This window comes from Styela clava, chromosome 6 (genome assembly GCF_964204865.1).
Source record: "Styela clava chromosome 6, kaStyClav1.hap1.2, whole genome shotgun sequence".
NCBI lineage: Eukaryota > Metazoa > Chordata > Ascidiacea > Stolidobranchia > Styelidae > Styela > Styela clava.
Window position 1 is genome coordinate 8,647,286 of NC_135255.1, and position 24,007 is coordinate 8,671,292.

Here is a 24,007-nt window from a genome sequence, read left to right on the forward strand (position 1 = left end):
GTGGTATCTTGTAGAGCTAAACAATAAAACATCAAATCCTTGCTTGGCGATAACACACCAGTTGCTTTATTTTGAAAAGCCCATATTCTGACGGTTATCCCGGGAATACAAAAAACACCACATACCAAAAAAAATTTTGGAACTCAATTCATGTATGAAAGTAAAAATAATTACCGCAAATAGTACTTGCGACAAACAGAGGAAGTCTATTCAACGCAAATACTAAAATAATCACTTACAGAGGGACCAATCTAGCACATAGAACTATTCATCCCACACAAATGGCTCAAATTAAAGCTAGATACCAAAGCAGGCCCCAGTACCAACAAATCAATGTAATAGTTATTCATAACGACACCCACACATCCCTCCGATTTCATTTCACCTGAGCTATTATTAAAACAATAGCAATGTGAGTGATTTTTTCAATACAATGTAGTACATTTGGCTAGACTTTCAAACATTTGGCAACAATAATTGGAAGAGAAATTTCCAGATGATGAAAAAAGTTATTGAAATCTTGCTCTGGGTTTCGAGCAGTCGCCTTCTTATCAAATGGCAAATATCTAAAACCAAGATGTAGAATATCACTCCCGGATTCATACATGCAGAGCTTGAAATGAAAGTTGGTTTTAACAGAATCTTTGATGCTTGTGGTTTGAGTTCCACCGTTTGTAGGACAGGATGTATCACTCGTGACTGTAGACTCAGAAACTAACAGTTTCGAAATCTGCCTTTCGAGATCAAGTAAATCCCCCATACCAGGTTGTACCAAATGCCTTCTTGCTTTTCTTCGGCCTTCCCAAACACGATACTTCGATTCACATTCGAATGTTACAGGTAGGTTATATTCAAAATCAGTACCATGCTTAGATGCTTTTGTTTTCAAATTCAAAGCTTCTGGGGTAGTTACTACAATTTTAGCACGTTTGTGGGACACTGGACTGTCTTCGGGATGCCTTTTTCTAGATTCTGGGCTTATGGTATGACATACAGCAGACCCAGCTTCTGAACTATACTTTGTGTGTATTGCTGTACTTGACGAATCAGCAATAACAGAATCTTCAGTTTGATTGATCTCAATGTCATTATCAAGGTCAAATTGAATAAAAAATACTTCAGTTAAGATTGTTAATACCAATGATGCCAGATCCATACATGATTTATCTTCGTTTTTACTTTTCAGTTTGATCGTTAAATCAGTCTTATCAAGAAATGAAATTTTTCTTGGATTAATATCAGATGATTTCTTATTGTGATGATCAACAAAAAGATTTAAAATACCCCAAGGTTCTCTGTTATTTGTTTCACCTGTTTAAAAGTAAAAATAGTATAATGGTCAACGATATTGTTTTGAAATCACAAGATGTCTTGAAAAAATAAACTGATAAAACTGAAATAATAACTGAAAATAAACAACATGAATAACAAAACAACCCACACTATTCAAAAACAAATGAATTGTTCAATAAAATCCTATATAGACCAAAAACTATTCAGTTTGAGACAATATTTATTCAGGTCATTCAAGGTACATTACTTTTCACATTGAGAACAACTGCCTAATCATATAAGGAATTATGGTCTCGCATACAGGAAAATCATCATTCCAGATACCATAAATAAAACTTAGCCAGTGGAGTAAGTCGGGATTCAGCTAGATCCAGACCAGAGTTGGATCAATTACAGTAATTCAGTTCAATTACAATTACTCCCTTACATATTCCAATTACATTTACAATTACAACAGAGCAATGCTCAAATATATGGACACGTTACACAGAGCAAAGCAGTGCTTGCACCCTTGATGCTACCGCTATCCCCCCCCCCCCAAAAAAAAATCCTACTTTCGCGTAGCAAGAATTAACAGATTCAAACCAGACAGCCAAGTGTTCCCATGGATTTACCTTATTTTATCACAGCTATTTCTAGACTAACTTTTGACTACTACTATTAATTGAACTACAACTCCTAAGAAGGCTATATGATGATTCACTTATTTGATTCAAACCTAAATTTCCGAAACACAATTAAAAACAAACGAATAACATTCGAAATCGCAAAATGAGGTATTGTTTACAATGTCCTAACGGATGCGAAAAGGCATATTGTTACGTCAATTTTTCGCATCTTGCTGATTGACTAATGTTACGAAATGAAAAAGGAAGGCGATTCTCGGAAACGCCCTATGGAAAAATAGTTCGGCCTTTTTCGTGTTTTGCGGGTCAGATGAAAGGACGCCGTGGTTTGGTGAGCCCTGGTGTAATTGAAAGTGTAAATGAGCTAAAATTTTAGCAAATTACAATTACATTTACAATTACACAGACTGAAAATGCCTTAATTACATTAAAATTACAATTACATGAAAAACTAATTAATTACATCAATTACAATTACAAATTACAATTGATCCAACTCTGATCCAGACATAGTGACAGTAAGAGATACCAAAATTAGTCCTACACATAAGCGGCTACAGCTTGAGACTTGAATCTTCTACTCACGTTGTTTCTTTGTGAACAATTTCATACCACAAGCAACAACTGAATTTCTGATACATTTTATAAACATCGAGACATGTTTTTGACCCACATTTCCAGCAACATTATGATTCAGTTCGAAGGGATCACGTATATTAAGAGCACCAATTTTGAAGCATCGCTTCGATGGTTCTGTAAAAAAAATGGATAGCTAGACTATAGGCCAGTGGTTCCCAAACTAGGGTCCGTGGACCTTTTGGGGTCTGTGAAGCACTTTCAGAGGGTCCACAAAAGAAATCTGTTATATGGCTTATAGTTTGATAATATAAAGATTAGGTGCCCAAATTTGCAAATACACATTTGTAGTCTTTTGCTACTTCACAATCCCTGCTGGGGACACTAATTCTTCAATTTCTCTTTCGATCATGCTGCCTAGTTGTGATGTCATAGAGCTGTGGGCACAGAGAGAGTTCTATTGATGCCAATAGAAGTTAACTGACTGCAGAGGTGTAGCTGACGCTGCCTTTTTGCACGCTTGTTGGTATAGGAGGAAGTTACTGTAGGCATTTTATAAAGTATGCAAGTCCGCTTCTAAATGTTGTTTTACGTTTTATGTTGAAAGGTAGATAGCGTTAGGTAAGTAGAGCGTAGACAGAGAGGCACTAAGTTTTAGTTTTCAGCTGTCAAATTTAGCCTTTGACATACTGTAACGGTAGGCCTATATTCAAGTTTTCAACTCTGTGATATTAATTTCAAGATGCCTTCTAAAATTAAAATTGAGATACAACGAATGGTATGTAAAGTTAGGGTGTACAGCGCATTTATTTTTGTGTTGTTATCTTTTAATGTTTTATTTTAGTGCACAAGGCTGCAAATCATTAAAAAAATTGCAAGGGTTCCGTCATGGAATTTTTTTCAAAAACGTTTGGGAACCACTGCTCTAGGCTGTAAAATCTGACAAAAAAAATATGAATTCAATTGTAAAAAGAAAAAAATTCAGAGCAAAAACATTAATTAACCATAAGTAGCCTATATTTGAAAACATTCCTACCTGTGTATTTTGGTGAGCTTTTTCCGTTTTCTGATTTAAATTCATCTACCTTTATACATGTTCCTGATTTCAGACTGAGAATATTCTTCGAAAATTCAAACTTAGTATAGAAATGAAAAAAACCAGCAAAAAGTTCAGGTAGAGAGTAGGATTCTTTATCGCTTGTTAGGAAACTAGTATTTGGAAAACTACAATCCCAAGTTTCAATAACACAAGATTGTAAATTCTCATCCATAGAACGAATTTCTTCCAATGTGTAAATTTCCTTCTTCTGATAGAGGTAGAACAATACAAGTAATGTGACGGCATAATTGTTTAGCATTGACCTTGCAGATTGGTTGGAACCTGAAAGACAAAAATAATAATACCAATAAATCATTCCATAGAAAAATAACCAAGTTAAACATCGCCATTGCCAACCCTTATTTGAAAAAGGGAACTTTAAACTTGACAAATGTTTAATCATATCTATTTAAAGTTCGAGACTTTCACAATCACTCCATATCAATACAGAATAAAAAAAGCTCTTATCTGAAAATGATGCGACATAGTAGCTGCCTTCATGAGTATTAAAAAAATAACGCACTAACATCTATAATTCTGTATGTAACATGACAAGTCATCCGGAATGGATGAATCAGCAATTTTTAAAATGCATATGACCTATGTAATGATTTCACATCTGTCCTTGATCTTTCTATTCAAAAAGAAGTGAACAGCATATCAACCGAACATGGAATGTAACACTGATACTAGGTTTCAGATAGCCAACAAAAGGAATTCAAATCACCATTTGACATACAAGTCAGATTTAACGCCTTAGGAGAAATTTTGTATGAATCTTATGAAAACAATATTATATAGGTAAAACTGTTGCAACTTTATAGATAGCAAAGCAATTATTCGAAATAATACCTGCTAGTTTCCAATGTTTCATCCATAACCTGATTGCTTGCACTAGAGAAGCAAGATATGGAACTTTATCGCTTAAATGCCTTAAAAATAAAGTATTTCTAACAGCCAAAGAATTTCCAATAGAGATATCACAACACATTCCAGATGACTTGTGATGGAATTTCACAACTGGACGTCTTGCAGTCAATATTGCTTTGACCTGTACAAAGCAGATTTATGGAACCAATGAGGAAAGAAGATAAACACATAAAAAGTATGCCTAGATAATTTGGATAATTGAAATTTCAAATTGGTGCTATTTAAAAAAAATATAATGTTTGGCCAGTGTGTGTGTTTGTTTCATTCAATGGAGATGGAAATCCAAACTTTCAATGGTGACAAAATAAGTCAAAACAAGGCCTGCAATGCCAAAGTCTTCATTATCAAAATTTAATTTTTTTGGGGTTTGAATTTGAAATTTCGGTAGTATATTGAGAATTTTCTAAAACTCCACAGTCCTGCTAACTACTGCCGCTTTGTTTCTGCCTAAGTGTTATATAATGAATGAAGGCTGTTTAACTAAATCTTCATAGATCATCCGTTGAACTATTTACCTGATTGCAGTCTGGAACACATTGTCTTATGATGCCAGCAATTACAGAGAGTATTTGTTTGACATTTAATGTTCCAGATTTATTCTGATTTTCTTCTAAGTTTGGTTTTTCTTCTGAATCTTCTGGTAAAAATTGAATTGCAGCATCATAATTTAGAGATTCATATTTAAAATTGAGATCTAAATCACAGCCGTGAACCCCAAATCCATTCACCTAAAAATACAAAATGAATATTTTAATTTTTTTTTCTCAAATTCCTATTCTGTTTGGCGCAACGGATTTGCCAACCAAGAATACACTAACATAAGTAGCTTCAATCATATTTATAAACATATATTTGTGTCAAAAATTTTGTACCCCAAATGGGAGAAAATGGCAAAAACCTGAGTAGCAAAGGAGAGTAATAAACTTCGTAATCGTAACAAATAAAATTTAAAATAAATCAGATAGCAGTACAAAAGTTTAGCATAATTTAAATCAGATCAAATTAACCTTATTGACTGACATTCTTGCAAAAAAAGATTATGCATTATGTTATCATAATTCTACTAATTGACTGATTTTTTTGTCTATTCATATCACCAACAATACCTTACTATTTTTTACAAATTTTGATATAAAAGTCTGATAAATAAAACTCACTGATGATCCAAAAGGTTGAATTTCACATTGTGTAAAAACTTCTTCAAATGCAGTTTCCAGTAATTTACAAATGAGATTTCTCAGATGCTTATCTTCCACAGTTAATGAAAGTTTATTTTGTAGCACTATAAATTGTGAAGACACCTAACAATATATGAAAACATGACAAAACATAAATATGTTTATAAAGAGAACAGTGAAAACCGACATTAGATGCCAATAACTTACAAAACGATAACACATACCAGATACGAGGAGTCACCAGAAAAAAAAAAATGAGAATCAAATTAACCAGAAACAGTATTATTTTGAACATCAATTACAAAACAATTTCGCTGTTATGATCAGACGTTACAGTATTCAATAACTTATACATGACCAGTACTTGCAATAAAATAGGAAATTGATTGTTTAATAAAATATGACTGTACAATTCTTAGTCCTTGTTTTGTGATATAAATAGTAATTTAGTCATATTTGGAATATTATTAAAACAATGATAACTGACATCATCTGCATCCATAAGAGCTTTCCAAACATCAGGATGCATCTGTGTATGTACAATGTGACGTTGCTCAAAGTTTGATCTTTTTGATGTTGGTAACTTGACTTCCCTGCAAAAAGTGTGTTAGAAAAGATATTAGGTGCCTAGGGAGAGAAAGAAAACTTATGTTTCATAGACTGAACACTGAAGGGTGAAGGCTATAGAGGTTTATATACAAATAGTTCATTGGTCTATTAGTGTGAAAAATACACTATAATTTTCAATATCTCAAAGCTTATATCAATATGAAAACTGCTACATTTTTGTGAATAATATAATATGAATGAAAGAATGATATTTATCTGAGGTGAAGACGAAATTACACACCAACCTTGGTTTAACAATAATGGATTTTGATCCGAGAAAATGTTCTTTTACTTGCAACACTTTTTTCACAGAATCAACTTCACTGAATTCGAGAATGGCAAAGCGATTCTGAAATGGGAAATATTGTCAAACAAAAAAAAAATGTAAAAATACCACAAAAACTAAATCGTTCTATATCTGAAACACAGGCAGATAGAATCTAGTAGGCCTAAGTGTTAACTTAACGATGCTGTTATCACAAGTTAAAGATCTTGCACTCAGGGCGCAATAAATTCGGTAGCCTCAGCAACGATGAATTGAAGTTTGCAGTATTCCCAAGAACAGTATCTCCATATATATTAACAGTGACATGTCCATAATAGACTTTAGTTTGAAATGAAGGCCAGAAAACACCTCAATCGGTCAAAAATCAAATTCCTGCATAATATGGGCCACGCATGAAAAACAATGGACTCAAGTCAGCAAACTGAATATGAACCTTATATAAAAGTGGTCTCTTAACCGTTTCAAATTTAATTTGAGGTCACTGATGTTTCTCATTTATCCAAGGTTTAGTAAAACTACATTACTGCCAACTTACATTATTTTTATCCATTGTTATCTTTGCAATTGATCCATATTTTGAGAAATAATCAGCAAGAGATAATTCTATTGCTTGAGGACATGTAGAGAATCCTGTTATGTACAATGATCTTTTCGCCTCTGATTCCAATTTCTGTATTCTTTCAATATTTTTAACATGCTTTTTGCCTTTTAAATGTCCAGCTAATGATGCTTCTACAAGAAAAGAAATAGGAAACAAACTAAAATAATGTCAGCCTATGTTGGGAATGAGATTAGTTAGCCAGTTAGAGGTATTTGTTACAGATGCATGAAGTTGCATCTCTCGTTGACTTGAAAAAAAAGCAATTCCATGGTTAGTTTCGTTTCAGGTGATGGTTCAGGTTTATGATTAGAGTTCGATCCATCAATGATTTTTATTGAGATTTCAGGATTTGTTGATGAAAAGATGAATTCAAATCCTGGTTGATATAAATATGGGGTCTCGTGTAGTTTTGTATCACAATAACTTCCAGTGGGCGTGGCGTAACAATTTTTGCACACCCCCCATCTGACTACGTCATCTGAAAATTACATCCCTATTCCTTCATAGTGACGTAAGAAGGCCCGCCAAAATATAAGGATGATTGTGCATAAGGCGCAGACGATTATCTGTAGTCGAGCAAGCTATTTCTCTCGTTATAGCCATCATGATATGAAGGTTGAGTTTGTTATTGTCGGCGCACAAGCCAGCTCGAGCTGTGATTTTGACGTCATAGTGACACAGTTTTTGGATTACGTAGTCAGGTGGGGGTTGGGAATAACATATTCAATAATGGTTAAGACAAGCCTACTAAAAGTACTTGTGCTGTTGTGGTACTTAACTACTTACTAAATAGACCCAAAATTTGAAAGACCAGAAGATGGGACTATGTACAGAAATATTATAACGTACTTGTATGTATGTTTATTAGTCTCGTAGACGTAGTAGTAAGCAATATAAAAAATTGACAATATTAATATTGGAGACGGGGCGCATGCACAAGACCGTACTGGCCTAAAACACAAATGTGCGACATGCACCCCTTTCGACAAGTACAGAACAAAAAATGTTAGATTAAATGCATATGATATGGTCCCTTATACAGACCATTGTGTAAGGTGGGGCAATGGGTTGGTGTGGCAAAAGTGGTAAGGGAGGAGTACACAGAACTGTTTACACAAGGGAGTTTATAAGACAAGACAATATATATAAATAGGGACAACACAATACACCAAATACATAATGATAAAATAAAAATTTAGGCGTAGATACAGCACCCTTGGGGTCTCATGTAGTTTCTTACCTAACATACTTCTAGTGGGCGTAGCATGACAATTTTTTTCATGTATCAATCCTAACCCCCACCTGACTGCACAATCCAGAAATTACGTCATTACGACGTCACAGTGACGTAATAGAGCCTGTTAAACTATACGAACTGCCATCCAAGACGCGCAAACGAGCACCCGAAATCGAACAGTTATTTCTCTCGTCGCAACGATTCCAATAGGAGAGAGACCGATAACGTCAGTCAGTTCTTTATCGTCGGCGCCAATACCATTTCGGTCGATCGTGCGTATATTTGGCAAGCTCTATGACGTGATTGTGATGTCGTAGTGATTTAATTTTTGGATGGCGTAATCAGATGGGGGTTATGATTAACATATAAAAAAAAAAAAATTGTCATGCTACGCCGACTAGAAGTGGGTTAGGTACGAAACTACACGAGACCCCACCCTTGAGTGTGCTTCTCTAGTGTGCTTTAGTTTTATCTTTAACATAACATGGTACTAGTGAACTAACCATTTGGAATGTAAACATCACATTTGTCGCAAAATATTCCCTTGCCTTTCACATCTTCATCCATCGTGATCCTTCGTCCTTATTGGTGGAAGACCTCTGTGAAGTTAGCAGATAATCACGAAATTGGAGCTGACAGAATCGCAGAAAATTCCTACACGTAAAATCAAATGTTCCCAATCATTTTGTGCTAGGAAGTGTATATTTTGAGTGATTTACCGATAGCAATTAAAGTAAAACAATTAGTCATCACACTATTCATATTTTTAATATATATTACCACGCTAAAATTACTGTAACAGTCCCAATTTCAAATTCCAAATTGTATTAAAGGGTTGTTTTAAATTGACTGAATTTCAATATTGACTCGATTCGGGGCAGGTATTTCTCGAAAATCTCCAATGAAGCCGGCATAACGACCTATTGGTAGAAAAGAAGAATCCTTATAGATTCGAATTCATCATGACAGAATACTAACAGCACGTTTTGAACTGGCCATATATAATACCAAACATCAGTGGCGGCACGTGGTCATTTTGATAACCGGGGCAAGCTACTGCGGGACCAAGTAACCCCAAGTCAAGGATGAGCGCTGTAAGTTCTCCCATCATTTTATGAGTATAAAAACCATTCTATCGGTAACAACCAATCGGCAAAAGCGACAATTTTTAACGATAAGAAAGTGTCTTTAAAACCGGTCCAAGGCAAGGGATTAATAAATATAGACATAGTTTATTTTGAAACCTCTTTCAAAAGGAAAGGCAATATTTACCCAGATAAATACAATGACATATTAACAGAAACTTCGGGAAAGCAGACAAAACCTAAAATAAGGTTTAAAACGTTACTATGAAGAAAGGAAAGTTATGCAAAGATAAGGACATGCGTCGCTCACTCATAGATATATATGCTGCTATACTTCTACTGCTTGAACATATATGCAACACGCCGCGGTTTCTTGGAAGCAAAATGCTCAATAACGCGCTGATTAAAGTCATGCATCCCAGAAATAACGTCTCTGTGAATGGATAAAACATCCAAGGAATTTAATCTATCTTGCTTCATTGTGTTTCTGAGATACGTTTTAATACGCTTCAGCGTGCTGAATGTTCGCTCTACGTCGGCGGAAGAAATAGGCGTCGTCCAAATGATGTCCAGAAATTTTGCAGACGCCGCAAAGGTAGTTACCAGAGTGTTATCTATGAGGAACCCATAGAGCGCGCAAGTTGATGTGATGTTCAAAAAAGTTTGATTGGTGTATATACATCGCAATTCATTTTCCAATTTACCCACGTTTATCATGGGGTAAAATTTGGAGACAGTAGCCAACAAATGGATGCGAAATTACGTGCAAATTTTGAAAATTTTTTGGGGTTCATCAAAGAGAACGCGGCAAGGTGTTCAGTGCGCAGACGATCGCCTATTTGATTCACCAGAATGTCACAGCATTCCTTTGCAGACAAAATCAAACGCTGCGTTGTTTGCCCTCGGCGTAAAGAAGCACTCCATGTGTCGTCGTATTTTATTGTTTCCCGGATACGAGATACAGCATCGCAGAAGTCTGAAATACACGACTGCACAGACGCTCCATCCATTAGCCTTGACTGCAATGCGCCGTATAATACATCCACGTGATAGAATATTGTGGAGAAAAAGGCGAGAAAAAATGAAAACTCACCATCTTCTAGCAGACGCTTTAGACTAGAGATGTACCGATGTATCGGTATCGGGTATCGGTATCGGCCATGTATCGGTATCGGTTAGATTAAGGCCGATATTTCCGATATATTTACCTTTTTGATATGGTCCAGAATGTTTTAAAAGATAAGTTGGAATACTACTTTTTATTTTATTTTTTGTCTGGAGAGATCGTGAGCTATGAGCCATACATGTCCCTACCCCCGCGAGAGAATATGATTCACGTATTTTTAGCTATTTTCGCCGTCAAATTTTTATATTGACATTTTTAATATTACATAGTAATTATGAAGAAATATATCAACACGGCACATAACAAAAAGCAATTAGGCGCCCAGTTTTAAATCATACAGTGGAATTGGGGTCCTTATTAACGGCACATGGACTTTTGGCACGGGTATAAATTCTGACTGTTTGTCGTCAAGTACGAGTGTCATTTAGTCCGACGACATCGATAAACTAAATTCCGACACAATTATCCCTCTACGCAGATATTAATTTTGTTTAACAACATAATTTCTTTATAGATATATTGACATGACCGCCTAGCCCTAGAGCGCCTAGAGTCCTAGACTGTCTCAAAATATATGATAGCAATTGTATAATAATATAAAATAGTAAAGTAAAAAAACATCCTCGACGGTTATAGGTAGGCCTTCTTTTGGTCGGTGCTGAATGATATTCTTTCATGCTGGCTTTGACTTATTGCGTCGACGATTACGATTAGCCACGAAATAAAATATTTGAAAAATGCTTTTAATTTGAACGTAGGACGGCGGCTCTAGAATGTGTGGGTGATATTCGATATTCTCTTAAACACGAATAACGATATTCGAAGGTCGCGATATTAACATTAAATTCAAATTGGACATCCCGGCTTATGAGTTTTCTAATTGAACACCGAGATTACTAGCGTTACTGTACAGTGTATCTTAATCAGTTGAAGCAAACACCAAACATTAATTTCATATTATGTGATATATCATTTTTCGATCTGAAATAATGTGTACTATGAACAACGCTCAAAGACCATTGTTTTAACCCGTCTGCCCTACACAGCACACCTAATTAAGTAATATTTACATAGTATCGGTATCGGAATATCGGCCTTTTTGTAGTATCGGCGTATCGGTATCGGCTTTTTTAGCTGGTATCGGATCGGTATCGGTATCGGCGACAAAAGTGGTATCGGTACATCTCTACTTTAGACCTGCCGCCTCCCTGACAGAGCGTTCGTCCCAAACCGGAGAGCTCTGAATGCCATTGAAACACTCAATGAGCTCAGACCTAATTTCGGACACGCCCTGCACCACGCGTGATTGGAAGTTCCAACGTGTTGGTGCACAAGCTGGGAGACGGCGGCTACATATCTGGCGAAGGAGGTCAGAGCGCTTCAGCGAAACGGAAAAAATGAAGAAAACCCCGAGACATTTGCAAAAAATATACGGACGAGAGGGGTATCAAGACACATATTTTTAATAACGAGGTTAAATTGGTGTGCATAACAATGTAAAAAATGCGCATGAGGAAAATCTTCTTTTATATAAACTTTAACACCATGTTTCGACCCACTCATGACTGCCGCGCCGTCATAAGTTTGAGCTATCAATTTTGACTTCGCGTTGTAAGGCTGTAACACTTCTTTCAGTACAGCCGATATCCCGCAAGCCGTGCGATCAACGATTGGTACAAAGCTGTGAAATCTCTCGGTAGGTTTACCATCTTTCACAAACCGAAAAATCACAACCAGTTGGGAAACGCACGTGATGTAAGTGGTCTCGTCAAACTGAATCGAAAGGAACTGGCAATTCTCAATTTCCAGAGCCAAATGTTGTAAATAAATTTTATACATTGAGTCGAGCAAATCATTTTGGATATCCTTAGATGTCCCTTTCGAAACAGTTGCGGCATCAAGATGATCTCTCAATACTGTATCTATATAGGGATGCGGTGTATTCCACCATATCCAAAAATACCCCTCTATTAGAAGAGCCAGCCCGTTCATCGTGCCCACGGAGGGACAGCTCGTGACAACCAATGAACTTCAAAACATCTATCAATCGACCGAGAACATGGCGGTTTTTCTCGACGTTTCGGTTGTGCCGACGAATAGAAACCGCGCGTCCTTCATCCAACTGTGTTGCAATATTAACATTTCCGAATGTTCGGTATTTTACTGCATTGTCCAGATGCTCCATAGAAGATTGATGATCCCTGGCACGCTCGGAAAGATGTTTAAGATCTCTAAAACCAAATTTACACCAACGGTAGCAAAAAGTAGGCAATAAAAACAAAAAAGTGCATTTTTGTCCCCGCTGTAACACAACCATTCGTGTTTTTTATACCAAGTTTCTGCGCAGAATGTACGCCGACGCTTTCCTCCGTCATGGGATTGTTCCAGTGAACAATTTTTTGGTTGATAAGGCCCAAGACGTTGTACCTCTAATTTTTGTTCCAGCGGCAGCTGCGAAACGGAGTGCGAAGTAGTGCATCAACCTTATTCATTATGAAGTCTACGGCTAAGAAATGCGAAGCCGGGAAGAAGTGAGGAGCTCAAAAGGAATGTGGAAAATCGAAAGCAAATGGACTAAAGGTCTCTAACTGATTCAAATAGCGAAACAAGCGACAAAAACGAAGGCGAGGAAACTATCAACTCTTCAAGCAACCAACGAACGAGAAGGAATGCGTGAATATGTCAACACGTTGTTGTAAGAAACGTCGGCACTGTGTCGTCATAATTTCGGGGCTAGCCCCGATCGGCCCCGATGATTTAGTAAAAGAAACAGAAAACAAACGAGACAAACGCGGCGAGTGGAAGATAAAAGAGAGAATACGATATACAATGAGCAACCGGGGCAAAATCGGCGTCGCCCCGTCGACGTTCGGCGAAGGCTTTGCGAGCGAAAAATGAACCATGTCGGGAGAATATGGCTAGTGTAGACAGTCTGTGCAATCGATATTGAGGTATTTTTCGAATATTTTTTATTATACCGAAAAAACTACCGGAGCGTTGCCCCGGTTGGCCTTATTGACGCGCCGCCACTGCCAAACATAGCGTATTTTTCGGTAATTCTAGAAATAATATATATCAATCATAGTTGAAATTGGTATTGTATTTCCATTAAATTCACTAAATATTTAAACAATTATCTTTATTAGTTTCTAATACACGATATTAAACGTCTAATACATTTAAAACGGGTATTGGAGAGAATAAAATAGGAAAAAACATTTTACGCCATGGCGTGGATTATTTTGGAAATTTCAAAAAATGACAGTTTTGGATGGACGATTTATTGAAAACCTCCAATAAAGCCAGAATAACGACATAATGGCGGAAATGAAGAAACCTTATAGATTTGATTTCACCATGGCAGAATAGTAGCAGCACGTTTTGAACTGGCTTTGTTTGGTATTATATATGACTAAGTCAAAACATGCTGCTACTATTTTGGTGAAGTGAATTCCAATTTATAAAGTATCTACTTTTCTCCGAATGTGTCGTAGTGCTGCCTTTATTGGCGGATTTCGATAAATTGCCCTTCCAAAATCGATAATTTTTCGAAATTTCGGAAAGAATCCACGAGAGGGCGTAAAATTTTTTTTTTTGGTATTTTATACTTTCCGCAACTCATTCTAAGTTTAATAGACGTACAGTTTTAATGTGTGACAAAGAGAAAAATATATATTTTATCAATTGTTCAGAAAATTTTGTTGACATACAAACTCTTTTTAAGCGTTTTAGCAGGGTTAAATTTGTTTCGTCCACATTGTTCGTAAAATTGAAGAATATTTGCTACGTTTGATATTATATATGGCAAAGTCAAAACGTGCTTCTACCGTTCTGACATAATAAAATTGAATCTATGAGTTATGTGCTTTTTTCTGAATGTGTCGTGATGCTGCCTTTATTGGCGGTTTTCGAGAATTCAGCACTCCAAAAACGATAATTTTCGAAATTTTCAAACTAATTCACGAGGGTGCGCAAAATCTTTTTTAATATTACTTTATACTTTCTGAAGCTTATTCTAAGTTTAATAGACGTACAGTATTGATGTGCGACAAAGAGAAAAAGATATTTGATCAATTATCCTGCAACTTTAGTTAAATACAAACCCTTTTTTAATATGTTACGTCCGCGTTGTTTTAAAAATTGAAGAATATACGCTATGTTTGGTATTATATATTATCCAAGTAAAAAAGTGCTGCTACTGTTCTGACATAAAAAAATCGAATCTATAATGTATGTGCTTTTATCCGAATATGTCGTAGTGCTGCCTTTATTGGCGGTTTTCGAGAAATCGCCATTTTTAAAACGATGATTTTTTGTAATCCAGGAAAGAATCCACTGGAGGTCGCAAATGTTTTTTTGCTGTTTTATACTTCCCGCAACGTATTCCAAGTTTATTAGATGTACATTATTAATGTGTGACAAAAAGAAAATAATATTTAATCAATTATCTAGCAAATTTAGTTAAAATACAAAATCAATTTTAAATTTGTTACATCCATGCCGTTTGTAAAATTTAGATTACACGATATGTTTGGTAATATATATGGCCAAGCCAAAACGTGCTGCTACTGTTCTGTTATAGAAAAATCGAATTTAAAATCTGCTAGCTGGTATCTGCTCTTTTCCCAATGTTTTGTGGTGCTGCCTTTATTGGCGGTTTTCGAGAAATCGAGGTTCCAAAAACGATAATTTTTCGAAACTTCGTATTCGCGAAATACCTGAAAATTCATTTTTCGCCCAGTTAGTGTTTTTTTGAACATTATTTTCTTGTCAAATTTGTTGTATTCATTCAGTTTAAAGATTTTTCATGTATTTCCGTGCTGAAATTATATTTTGATCAGCCTTTTCAATTTTTATATATAACTATAAGTGAACACTATATGCGCGTGGAACCTATATTCAATTTGTAAAAATGTTCTGGCTGAAAGTGCTGCTATCTTCACAGTGGTGTCCGGAAGCGTCAACTGGACGTGGACTGGACGTTGTTGTAGAAAGCAATGCATGAATGGTATGGTGGTAGGAGTCGCATTGTATTTTATGTATGATTTATTTATAAAACGTTTCAGTACAACTGAAATCTCTACATTAAAATCATGTTTACAATATTCAAACAAGACCTAGAATTTGGAATTCAATTTTTAACGACTACGGTTTCTTTATAGAATATTTCATTGTCGAAGCGCTTCCGGATTCTTTTTATCAACAGTCACACCACCAGTTGCCGCGCGGACTTTGAAAACTGGAGGGGATTCCCCTAGTATCCACTTGTATGCAGTATATTTTTTCCGCAGCAATGTGTTCTCAGCCGGGAGTTATAAAACGACATTTTGTAATTGCCGCACCACTCAAACCAGATATGTTCTAGTTTTATCACAAAGAGTGTCGACTCGTTTTGTACTAATGTAATTTATTTATGGGCGTTTATTGTGATCGTGATTGTGTAAATCTTATCTAGTGGCGCGGCCGCACCTCTGGTTACTCTGCGTGTGTTCGCACTCTGTTGAGTTGTTTCGATTATCTTTGAAACTGTGCTAAATAGGTATAATGATTTATTTTTACCAACCTCGCTCGATAACCAGTTATTCCTGGGTTGCCATAATGTGGCCAGGAAATATACGGTAGCTCAATCTCAGAACCTTGATTTTTGTTAGACTTGAACTTTGACATAGAAAGTTTGTTTGTCGATTATGATTTATGTTATACAGGCTTCACAAAAATATGAGTAGGATACTTATATGCAGGGCGGATTTGGCCCAAGGCTATGTCATTTGTGAGGCCCCTACCTAACAATGAATGCTTCTTGAGAGCAAGAGCTTGAGACAGGAGGTATTAACCAGTCAAGTCAAGTTTATTTTTTCCAACCAGTAAAAAACAAAAAAAAAACATGCAAAAATATAAAGAAAAAATGATATTTAAGTTAATGGGGAAGGGAAGCCGCGGGGAACCAAAGCTGGTTATCGAGCTGCGACACCCAAGGTTTTGTAATACCTAGTTTGACAGATCGGGGAGAAGAGTTTCAACGATTACGGTAGATACCATATAAATTTTACTAATTTCAATGGTTATATATATAATACTAGAAATTACCGTGCATTAAATGTCCCATAGCAGCAGCGAATAACGGGGGATTTCCCGTTTGCACTGACGTAGCTGTAGCGAGTAAGTTGCTCTGTAGAATAACTGGGGAATTTTGAAGGTGACCTGGCCATCAAAGTGGTTGTGCTATGAAATGATATTGCAATTTAATGACTAAAAAATTGAACAAATATCAGTCTTTTTAAATTCTAAACCTGCTTTAGTTTGAAACATGTTTTGAAAATGTAGAAACAACTTGGAAATAAATAGGAGTTTCAGAATTAAATGCCGAGCTACCCAGGCTTCAGCTTTCCTGATGATGAATCTGGCACTGCTTATTTAGTATAAATCTCGAAAAACTCAAAAATATTTGTTACCCGCTGTAATTTAGGTTCCTTCAAAAAATGTTTAAAAGCTGATTATGAAGCATTTTTGAAGCTCTTTTCACGAAATATGATGAAATTTTTATGTTGTTCATCTCTGATTTTCTTAACACACATGTACAAAAGGAAACATTATGTTTCTGATAAAGTCTGATTTTGGACATTATCGAAAAGCTTATTGCTCATTCTACTAGATTAAAATTGATCACACAACATTTCTAAATATAAAACACGATGTTTATTTCTCAACATATAGAATCAAAAACTTTTATTTTCGGATGAAGATGGTTCACTTTGTGAGTTCAAGGACTTTTGAAACCATTTGACCAATTCCATCAAATACCATATGAACTGGTCCATCATACATAAATGCAGGTGTTGTAACAACTTTGTTCACTGCGTCCACATGAGCTTCGTAAAATATAATTAAGGAAAGAATATTCATTCGCACAGTGCATTTAGAAATGATAAATTTTTACAAGTTTAAACGAGAGAGCAATGCAGCATGCTCAAACATATCACACAAAAGTCAAATGGCTACATGAAAAGACCCAATACATTTCACATCGTAACCAGCAATGTCGAACGCAACGTTAACAAAAAAAAACAAAGAACAGTCGAGGCGGTCAAATAAAAAGTGTTCCCCTGATTTTAAATGAAAAAAAAGGAAATTTTGGACTAAATATCATATAGGACTCTGAGAAAATTCGTAAGTTAGACATAATAGTCTTCTATTATTAGGTTCTGAAAAATTCAATTAGTTGCAAAGAAGAGTGATATTTTCAGTGAATCACCTGTATTTTCACATACGTAAGGCTATTAAATTTAATATAAAAAGGATATTGTAACTTCCTTGACAATGTGTCTCGCTCCACAAGTTTCTATCCCAGCTGCTGTACCCGCATATGGCCATTTGCCTCCTTCAGATTCTGTATGTCCAACTGTCACTTCCACATTAGATAAGCATTTTGCTGCAAGTACAGGAGCAATACAGGAAAATCTGTGGATGATGAAGTAAATATTTGGATGAAAATTTAAGTCACATAGGGTCAAGGACTAATTGGATAAAGATGATTTTAGCAATATGTTTCAGATCCAAAAACTGTTTATACTGACTTGTTGCAAATGAGTTCATGTAATGTTGTATAAACAAAATTTGCTGTTCATAAGTGAAATAGTAATATACATCGCGCTGCAAATGCATACAGGCGGCTTTGAAGAAAATTTACCATCGACTCATAATCCGGGTTGAATAAAAAATTATGCTCCAGGTTAAGAATAATTTCGACACATACTCTAACTTTGAGAAAATCAAATATTGATGACAAAATCTTTCTTTTTTTTTAATAGATAGTTAAGAACGCTTAGTAAACTATACTTTGAGTTTTGCTGAAAATTGGACTTTTTCATTACAATTAAAAGCCTGAAACCAAGACCCTCACTCCATGACTCCAGTGAGTTTGAAAATACGACTCCAGACGTCAGTGAAAGCATGCCTAATTTCAACTCCACATCCCTGGTATATAAAACATGAAATTTTACAGCAAGCATATGTATAAACGTACCCGATTGGTTTTTTCTGTGAGTGAAATGCTTTAATCGTTGATTCAACCTCTTTATTCACTGTACATTTCTCGCTTTTTACAGCCCAATCACAAAGATTTTTTGCGGCTCCAAATCCTCCTGGAAGAACTAGGGCATCGAAGCTGTCTGGCTTGATTCTAAAAAAATGATAATCTTTGCTGTACAGTTACATATACATTTGAATATATAAAATACTCCTGTTTTATGAATTGTTTCAATACGCAAGATATTTACTCCATAGTTAAACCCAGTGGTGCTTGATTTATGCAAAATTTCGATTTGAAATCATGACTTTGGGCCATGAGTTAAAATGGATTACCATGATAAAAACATATGCCAATTAAGAAATTACTATTCAATACCACCGGTAATCATAATGCTATGCTAGACTATTCCTCAGTTAATATTCCCAGTTTAATTTGAACCAGAATATACACCAATCAGAATGAGCTGTGAATCAAATAAAATGCATAACAGAAGATAAAACTAAAATTTTGAATTTAATTCAACTCGCACATAATTATTGACATAAATAATGATTGTTATGTGGTACTACATACTCAGACAAGGCTTGTACGTTTCCTCTTGCAATTCTTGCCGATTCAACAAGAACATTTCTGTTTACTTTCATAGGTTCTCCTTTGGTATGATCAATAGTATGCATTTGGTCAATGTCTGGTGCAAACATGGATACATCTGCTCCAGCACGACTTAAATGAACAAGACATCTGAAATAAAATAAACAAATTATGAATATGTTGTTACTCAGTTACTCAAGTTCATGAGTGAGCGTGCACTGACAACATGTATAAGCTTTAACATTTTAAGGCTGGGAATCAGTCATGATAATGGTAAAAAATGATTCTAATATTTTATTGTTAGAAAGACAGTTTGAGACGAGACACAAGATCAAACCTACTGCCAATATCAGATTATTAAGTTGCCAGGCATGCACATTTTAAATTCTTTGTAACTCCTTAAAAATTGCCAAACATTCAAAGTTAATTTATAAAGTCTGAAGTTGGAGATTGGTGTTACATTTGTAATACTTGCAAAAGTAAAACACATCTTCAGGCCATTGCAATAGATCGAAAAAGGTCAACATTTATTGAACAGTAAATTTAAACAATGGTACATACGCCGATGCTTCATGCACTTCACTTCCATCGTATACACCACATCCAGAAAGGACCTGAATTCAGGATCATAATTATAAAAGGCTGAGGATGTGTAAATTCTAGCGGTTGGAATGAAAAAGTTTGGGCAATTAAATGCATGAAAAATTGACTTTCAGTTCCTCTACTTGTTATTTCAACATGAGATATAACATCAGAACATGGGAACTATCACCTCTTCAATACTGTTAAAAAAAGTTCAATTCAAATGAGAATTATGTTGAGCCTAAGAATAACAGTTATAATAATGTATAATAAAATAAATTAATTTCTCACCACTGCAACTTTGGCAGAAGCTGGATTGGACATATGCAATGTTCTAGAAAACCTCTGCAAACTGCTAATCACAGGCCTTAGCATTTCACCTGGGATTTAAATTTCAAAGAATACAAAAAATAAGAGATAAACACACAATGTCTCCGCAGGGTCTCGTACCTAACGTACTTGTAGCATAACAATTTTTTGACATGTCAATCCTAACCCCCACCTGACTACAGCCATCCAAAATTTACGTCACTACGACAGTCACAATCATGTCATAAAGCTTGCCAAATACACTTACGATCGCCCGAAATGTCATAGACGATAAAGAACTGATGACTAGCTTCAGCGATCTCTCTACTTTTGGGATCGTTGCCACGAGAAAAATAGCTGTTCGATTTCGGGTGCTCGTCTGCGCGTCATGGATGACAGTTCGTATAGATTCAGATATTTATTTTCGTCACGCAAAACCAATGTACGATATGAAAAAACAAAAAAAAGTATAGTATAGTTTGAAGGGGTCTTCCATTACATCACTGTGACGTCGTGGTGACGTAGTCAGGTGGGGAGGACTGAGGTTAGGACTGACAAGTGAAAAAATTGTTATGCTACGCGGGTGAGTACGACCACTAGAAGTACGTTAGGTAAGAAACTACATGGGACCCAAACAGTCTACCGGTATCACCAGGTTCATCTGTAAATACCATCGCCTTCATACTTTTGGGTGAGCGAACACGTAGGCTACTACTTCTTTTATCAATAGGCCTACCTTTCTATTCTATCTAAAATCTGTACGCTTCAAACCTTACTTGAAGTTTTGCTTGCTTTCCCGATTCTATAATCAGTTACTTTCATTTTTTGTCTTTATCTATTATTTTATCGTCTATTGATGATTATGCAGTCGAAATAAACTTATACTTATTTATTATACCTATATACAGATATATTTAACTTTTTTCGAAATATGCATATCAATAAACGCGTAGTTTTATACGTATTCACCAGGTTATTATCCCGGAATCAACTTGAACAGTGTGCGTAAGAATTAGCTGGATGAAATTCACGTGAATCGTATCAATGAAATAAAGAAAATAATATGGCACAAAGAGTGGTAATGATAAACAATAGGTAACAGCCTGTATATAAATAAAATACACCAGTATGGTGGCCCATCGTTGTCACGCGTAAAATTGAAAATAAAAATAAAAATAAAAAACCGATAATAAAAAAAATTTTGTGAAAAAACATAAAAATAATTAAAAAAAAAAATAAAAAAAAAAAAATTAAAATTAAAAAAAAATAAATAAATGAAAACGAAAAAAAAAAAAAAAAAAAAATGAAAAAAAAAAAAATTAAAAAAAAAAATTGAATAAAAAGAAAATAAAAAGGTTGACAACGATGGTCCGCCTCGTGGCCCATCGTTGTCACGCGTTTTTATTTTTAGAAAATTTGCTTCTGCTTGGGACCAACGTTGTCAGGCATAATCCTACGCGCACAAATGTGTTCCCTGGGTTTCAAACTCACTACTGATTTTCTTGAGCAATATTCAATATGAAAATGTTCTATAAATTCTCCATGCTACAAGTTCAACAAGAAGTAATATATTTATAATAATGATAAGAGAATATAGAATTGAATACGAAAATTCGGAAAATTTGTTTTTACGTGTATAAGGTAATTTGGAGAATGCTGCTTAACTACTCAGTTACCGGACACTCGCGATGCCGGTACCGTACCGTCTTACCAAATACCGGTAGTCGGTTACAATCACTCATCATCTCCCACTCTTTCACGAGTGATTGCATGGGTACCGGTACGGTCAGACGATACCGGTACCGTACCGGCATCGCACGAGTGTCTGAGCAGTTAAGCAGCATTTTCCAATTAAATTACCTTCTACACGTAAAAACAAATTTTCGTATCCAATTCTATATTCTCTTATCCTTATTATAAATATATTGCTTGTGGTTGAACTTGTAGCATGGAGAATTTGTAGAACATTTTCATGTTGAATTTATTGGATATTGGTCATGAAAATCAGTAGTGAGTTAGAAACCCAGGAAACACATTTGTGCGTGTAGGATTAAGTCTGACAACGTTGGTCCCAAGCAGCATCAAATTTTCTAAAATAAAAACGCGTGACAACGATGGGCCACGAGGCGGACCATCGTTGTCAACCTTTTTATTTTCTTTTTATCCAATTTTTTTTTTCAAATTTTTTTTCTTTTTTTTAATTTTTTTTTTTTTTTTCAATTTTTGTTTTTTTTTCATTTTATTTTTTCATTTTTTTTTTTAAATTTTACACGTGACAACGATGGGCCACCATACACCAGCCAACTACGCCAAGGTCTACCAATGAGCATATATACAATGAGTGGAAACTTCCAAATATTTGCTCATTAATCCATTGTGTCCTGCATTTTTACGTCGTCCAGCTAAATGGTTCGTTGCATATGGAGAAAGCATATCGTTCACTGCAAAAATCCCTGGGATATCTTGCCATTGAAATTTAAATTTTGCCATTTTCATGTTTTGTGAATTTACACAAAAAAGTTTGTTTTTCATTTTATTATTTAGAGTACATTTTGTTATCAATTATGATTTTTGCATATACTGTATATTATTTAATTTTAACGATCTTTTATAGAGTCATGTATATAGATACTGTTAATTTTAATGCAATTATACTTTTGCAATCGATAGTGAGATATAGAATTTGGACAAGGGACGCAGCCAGGATTTTGTTCAACGGGGGGAAGGGGGAGGGGCATTACGATGAAATTAGAACAGTGCACCAAAAGTTCAATTCACGACGGCGTGAGGCGTGGAATAAATTAAAAACAATGCGCCGTTCACAGCGAAATTCCACAGTTACTTGTAGCTCGCCTCTGTTTTCTTGACGGTGTTTGGTGAATATATACAAAAACACGCTCGAGTGTAGCGCCGATCGAATGCATGAAATGTGGAACTTTTACTTGGAATTTAATGCTAATAAAGTTGATTTTTATTGTCATTCAATGATTATTTAGATGCGCCGTGATTAGTGGTGGGCAACATCGTATTTTTTTATATAAAATTTTTTGAATTTTCTAACGAACATCGGCCAAGATGTTAAAGACAACTATTAAGGAATATATTCACGACAAAAATTAATTTTATTCTGATTTTTATCTTCTGTATAGGATTTGTATCACAGTTAGGGTCCCAGTTCTAAGCGAACAATATTATCATTACTGACGCCGGGATGCGATATTTGTGAAGCTGATAGTTGACATTTTTATGTTGTAATTTTATATCGTTTCCGTGTTACTTTCGTATTAAATAATAATAAAAATAAAAAATCTGCAAATTGGTAATCTCTTGAATACTCAGTGTTGAGTATTCACGTAACTCAGCTTTGGTTTAAAACACTGATACTTAACACGTGAATAAATCAGCAGTAATGGCATTTCTACGTGGTCAAAATATTTTTTCTACACAGTATCTCGGGAAATTTGCGTAAAGTACATTATTCATATGCCTTGCTTATCTGATTCAACGTTTCTAAATGTACAAAAACGATGTTGACGCGATTTACGCAAAATTAGAAATTGAAAAATATGATGGCACAAAATTGAAACAAAAAATTCTCACATTCATCGTTTCTGCCTGTTGGCGATAGCCGTCGGTAAATTTTACGTAACTCATTGTGAATTTATGTTAATAAATTCTATTTTGCTTTTCAATGCGCCCTGCTTTGTATTAAAATAAAAGAGAACCGGGAAGAGAATGTCCTTAAATTAGCTTATAACCCTTCTTTCATTTTGAACGCCCATAACGGCGGTTACATACGCGTTACTGAATAACAATCAACAATCACGCATTCTTATTTATCATTATCAGC

At 35.3% G+C, this 24,007-nt stretch overlaps 2 protein-coding genes across 2 annotated transcripts; both read right to left on the reverse strand.

Annotated features, from left to right (window-relative positions):
• Positions 1-36: 36 nt before the first annotated feature.
• Positions 37-9,045, reverse strand: LOC120331698 (speckle targeted PIP5K1A-regulated poly(A) polymerase-like). Its single transcript, XM_039398827.2, has 10 exons — positions 8,939-9,045; positions 7,133-7,329; positions 6,557-6,660; positions 6,190-6,295; positions 5,682-5,825; positions 5,040-5,252; positions 4,447-4,645; positions 3,532-3,876; positions 2,505-2,672; positions 37-1,311 (listed from the first exon to the last, which is right to left on the reverse strand). The coding sequence occupies exons 1-10, from the start codon at positions 9,000-9,002 to the stop codon at positions 449-451; spliced, it is 2,403 nt and encodes an 800-aa protein (XP_039254761.2). The 5' UTR covers positions 9,003-9,045; the 3' UTR covers positions 37-448.
• Positions 9,046-17,319: 8,274 nt separating this feature from the next.
• LOC120331759 (glutamine amidotransferase-like class 1 domain-containing protein 3, mitochondrial) lies at positions 17,320-22,502 on the reverse strand. Its single transcript, XM_078113534.1, has 7 exons — positions 22,478-22,502; positions 20,140-20,228; positions 19,828-19,880; positions 19,249-19,416; positions 18,670-18,825; positions 17,948-18,104; positions 17,320-17,519 (listed from the first exon to the last, which is right to left on the reverse strand). Exons 1-7 carry the CDS (start codon positions 22,485-22,487, stop codon positions 17,394-17,396), a joined length of 759 nt encoding a protein of 252 aa, XP_077969660.1. The 5' UTR covers positions 22,488-22,502; the 3' UTR covers positions 17,320-17,393.
• Between the last annotated feature and the right edge of the window lie 1,505 nt (positions 22,503-24,007).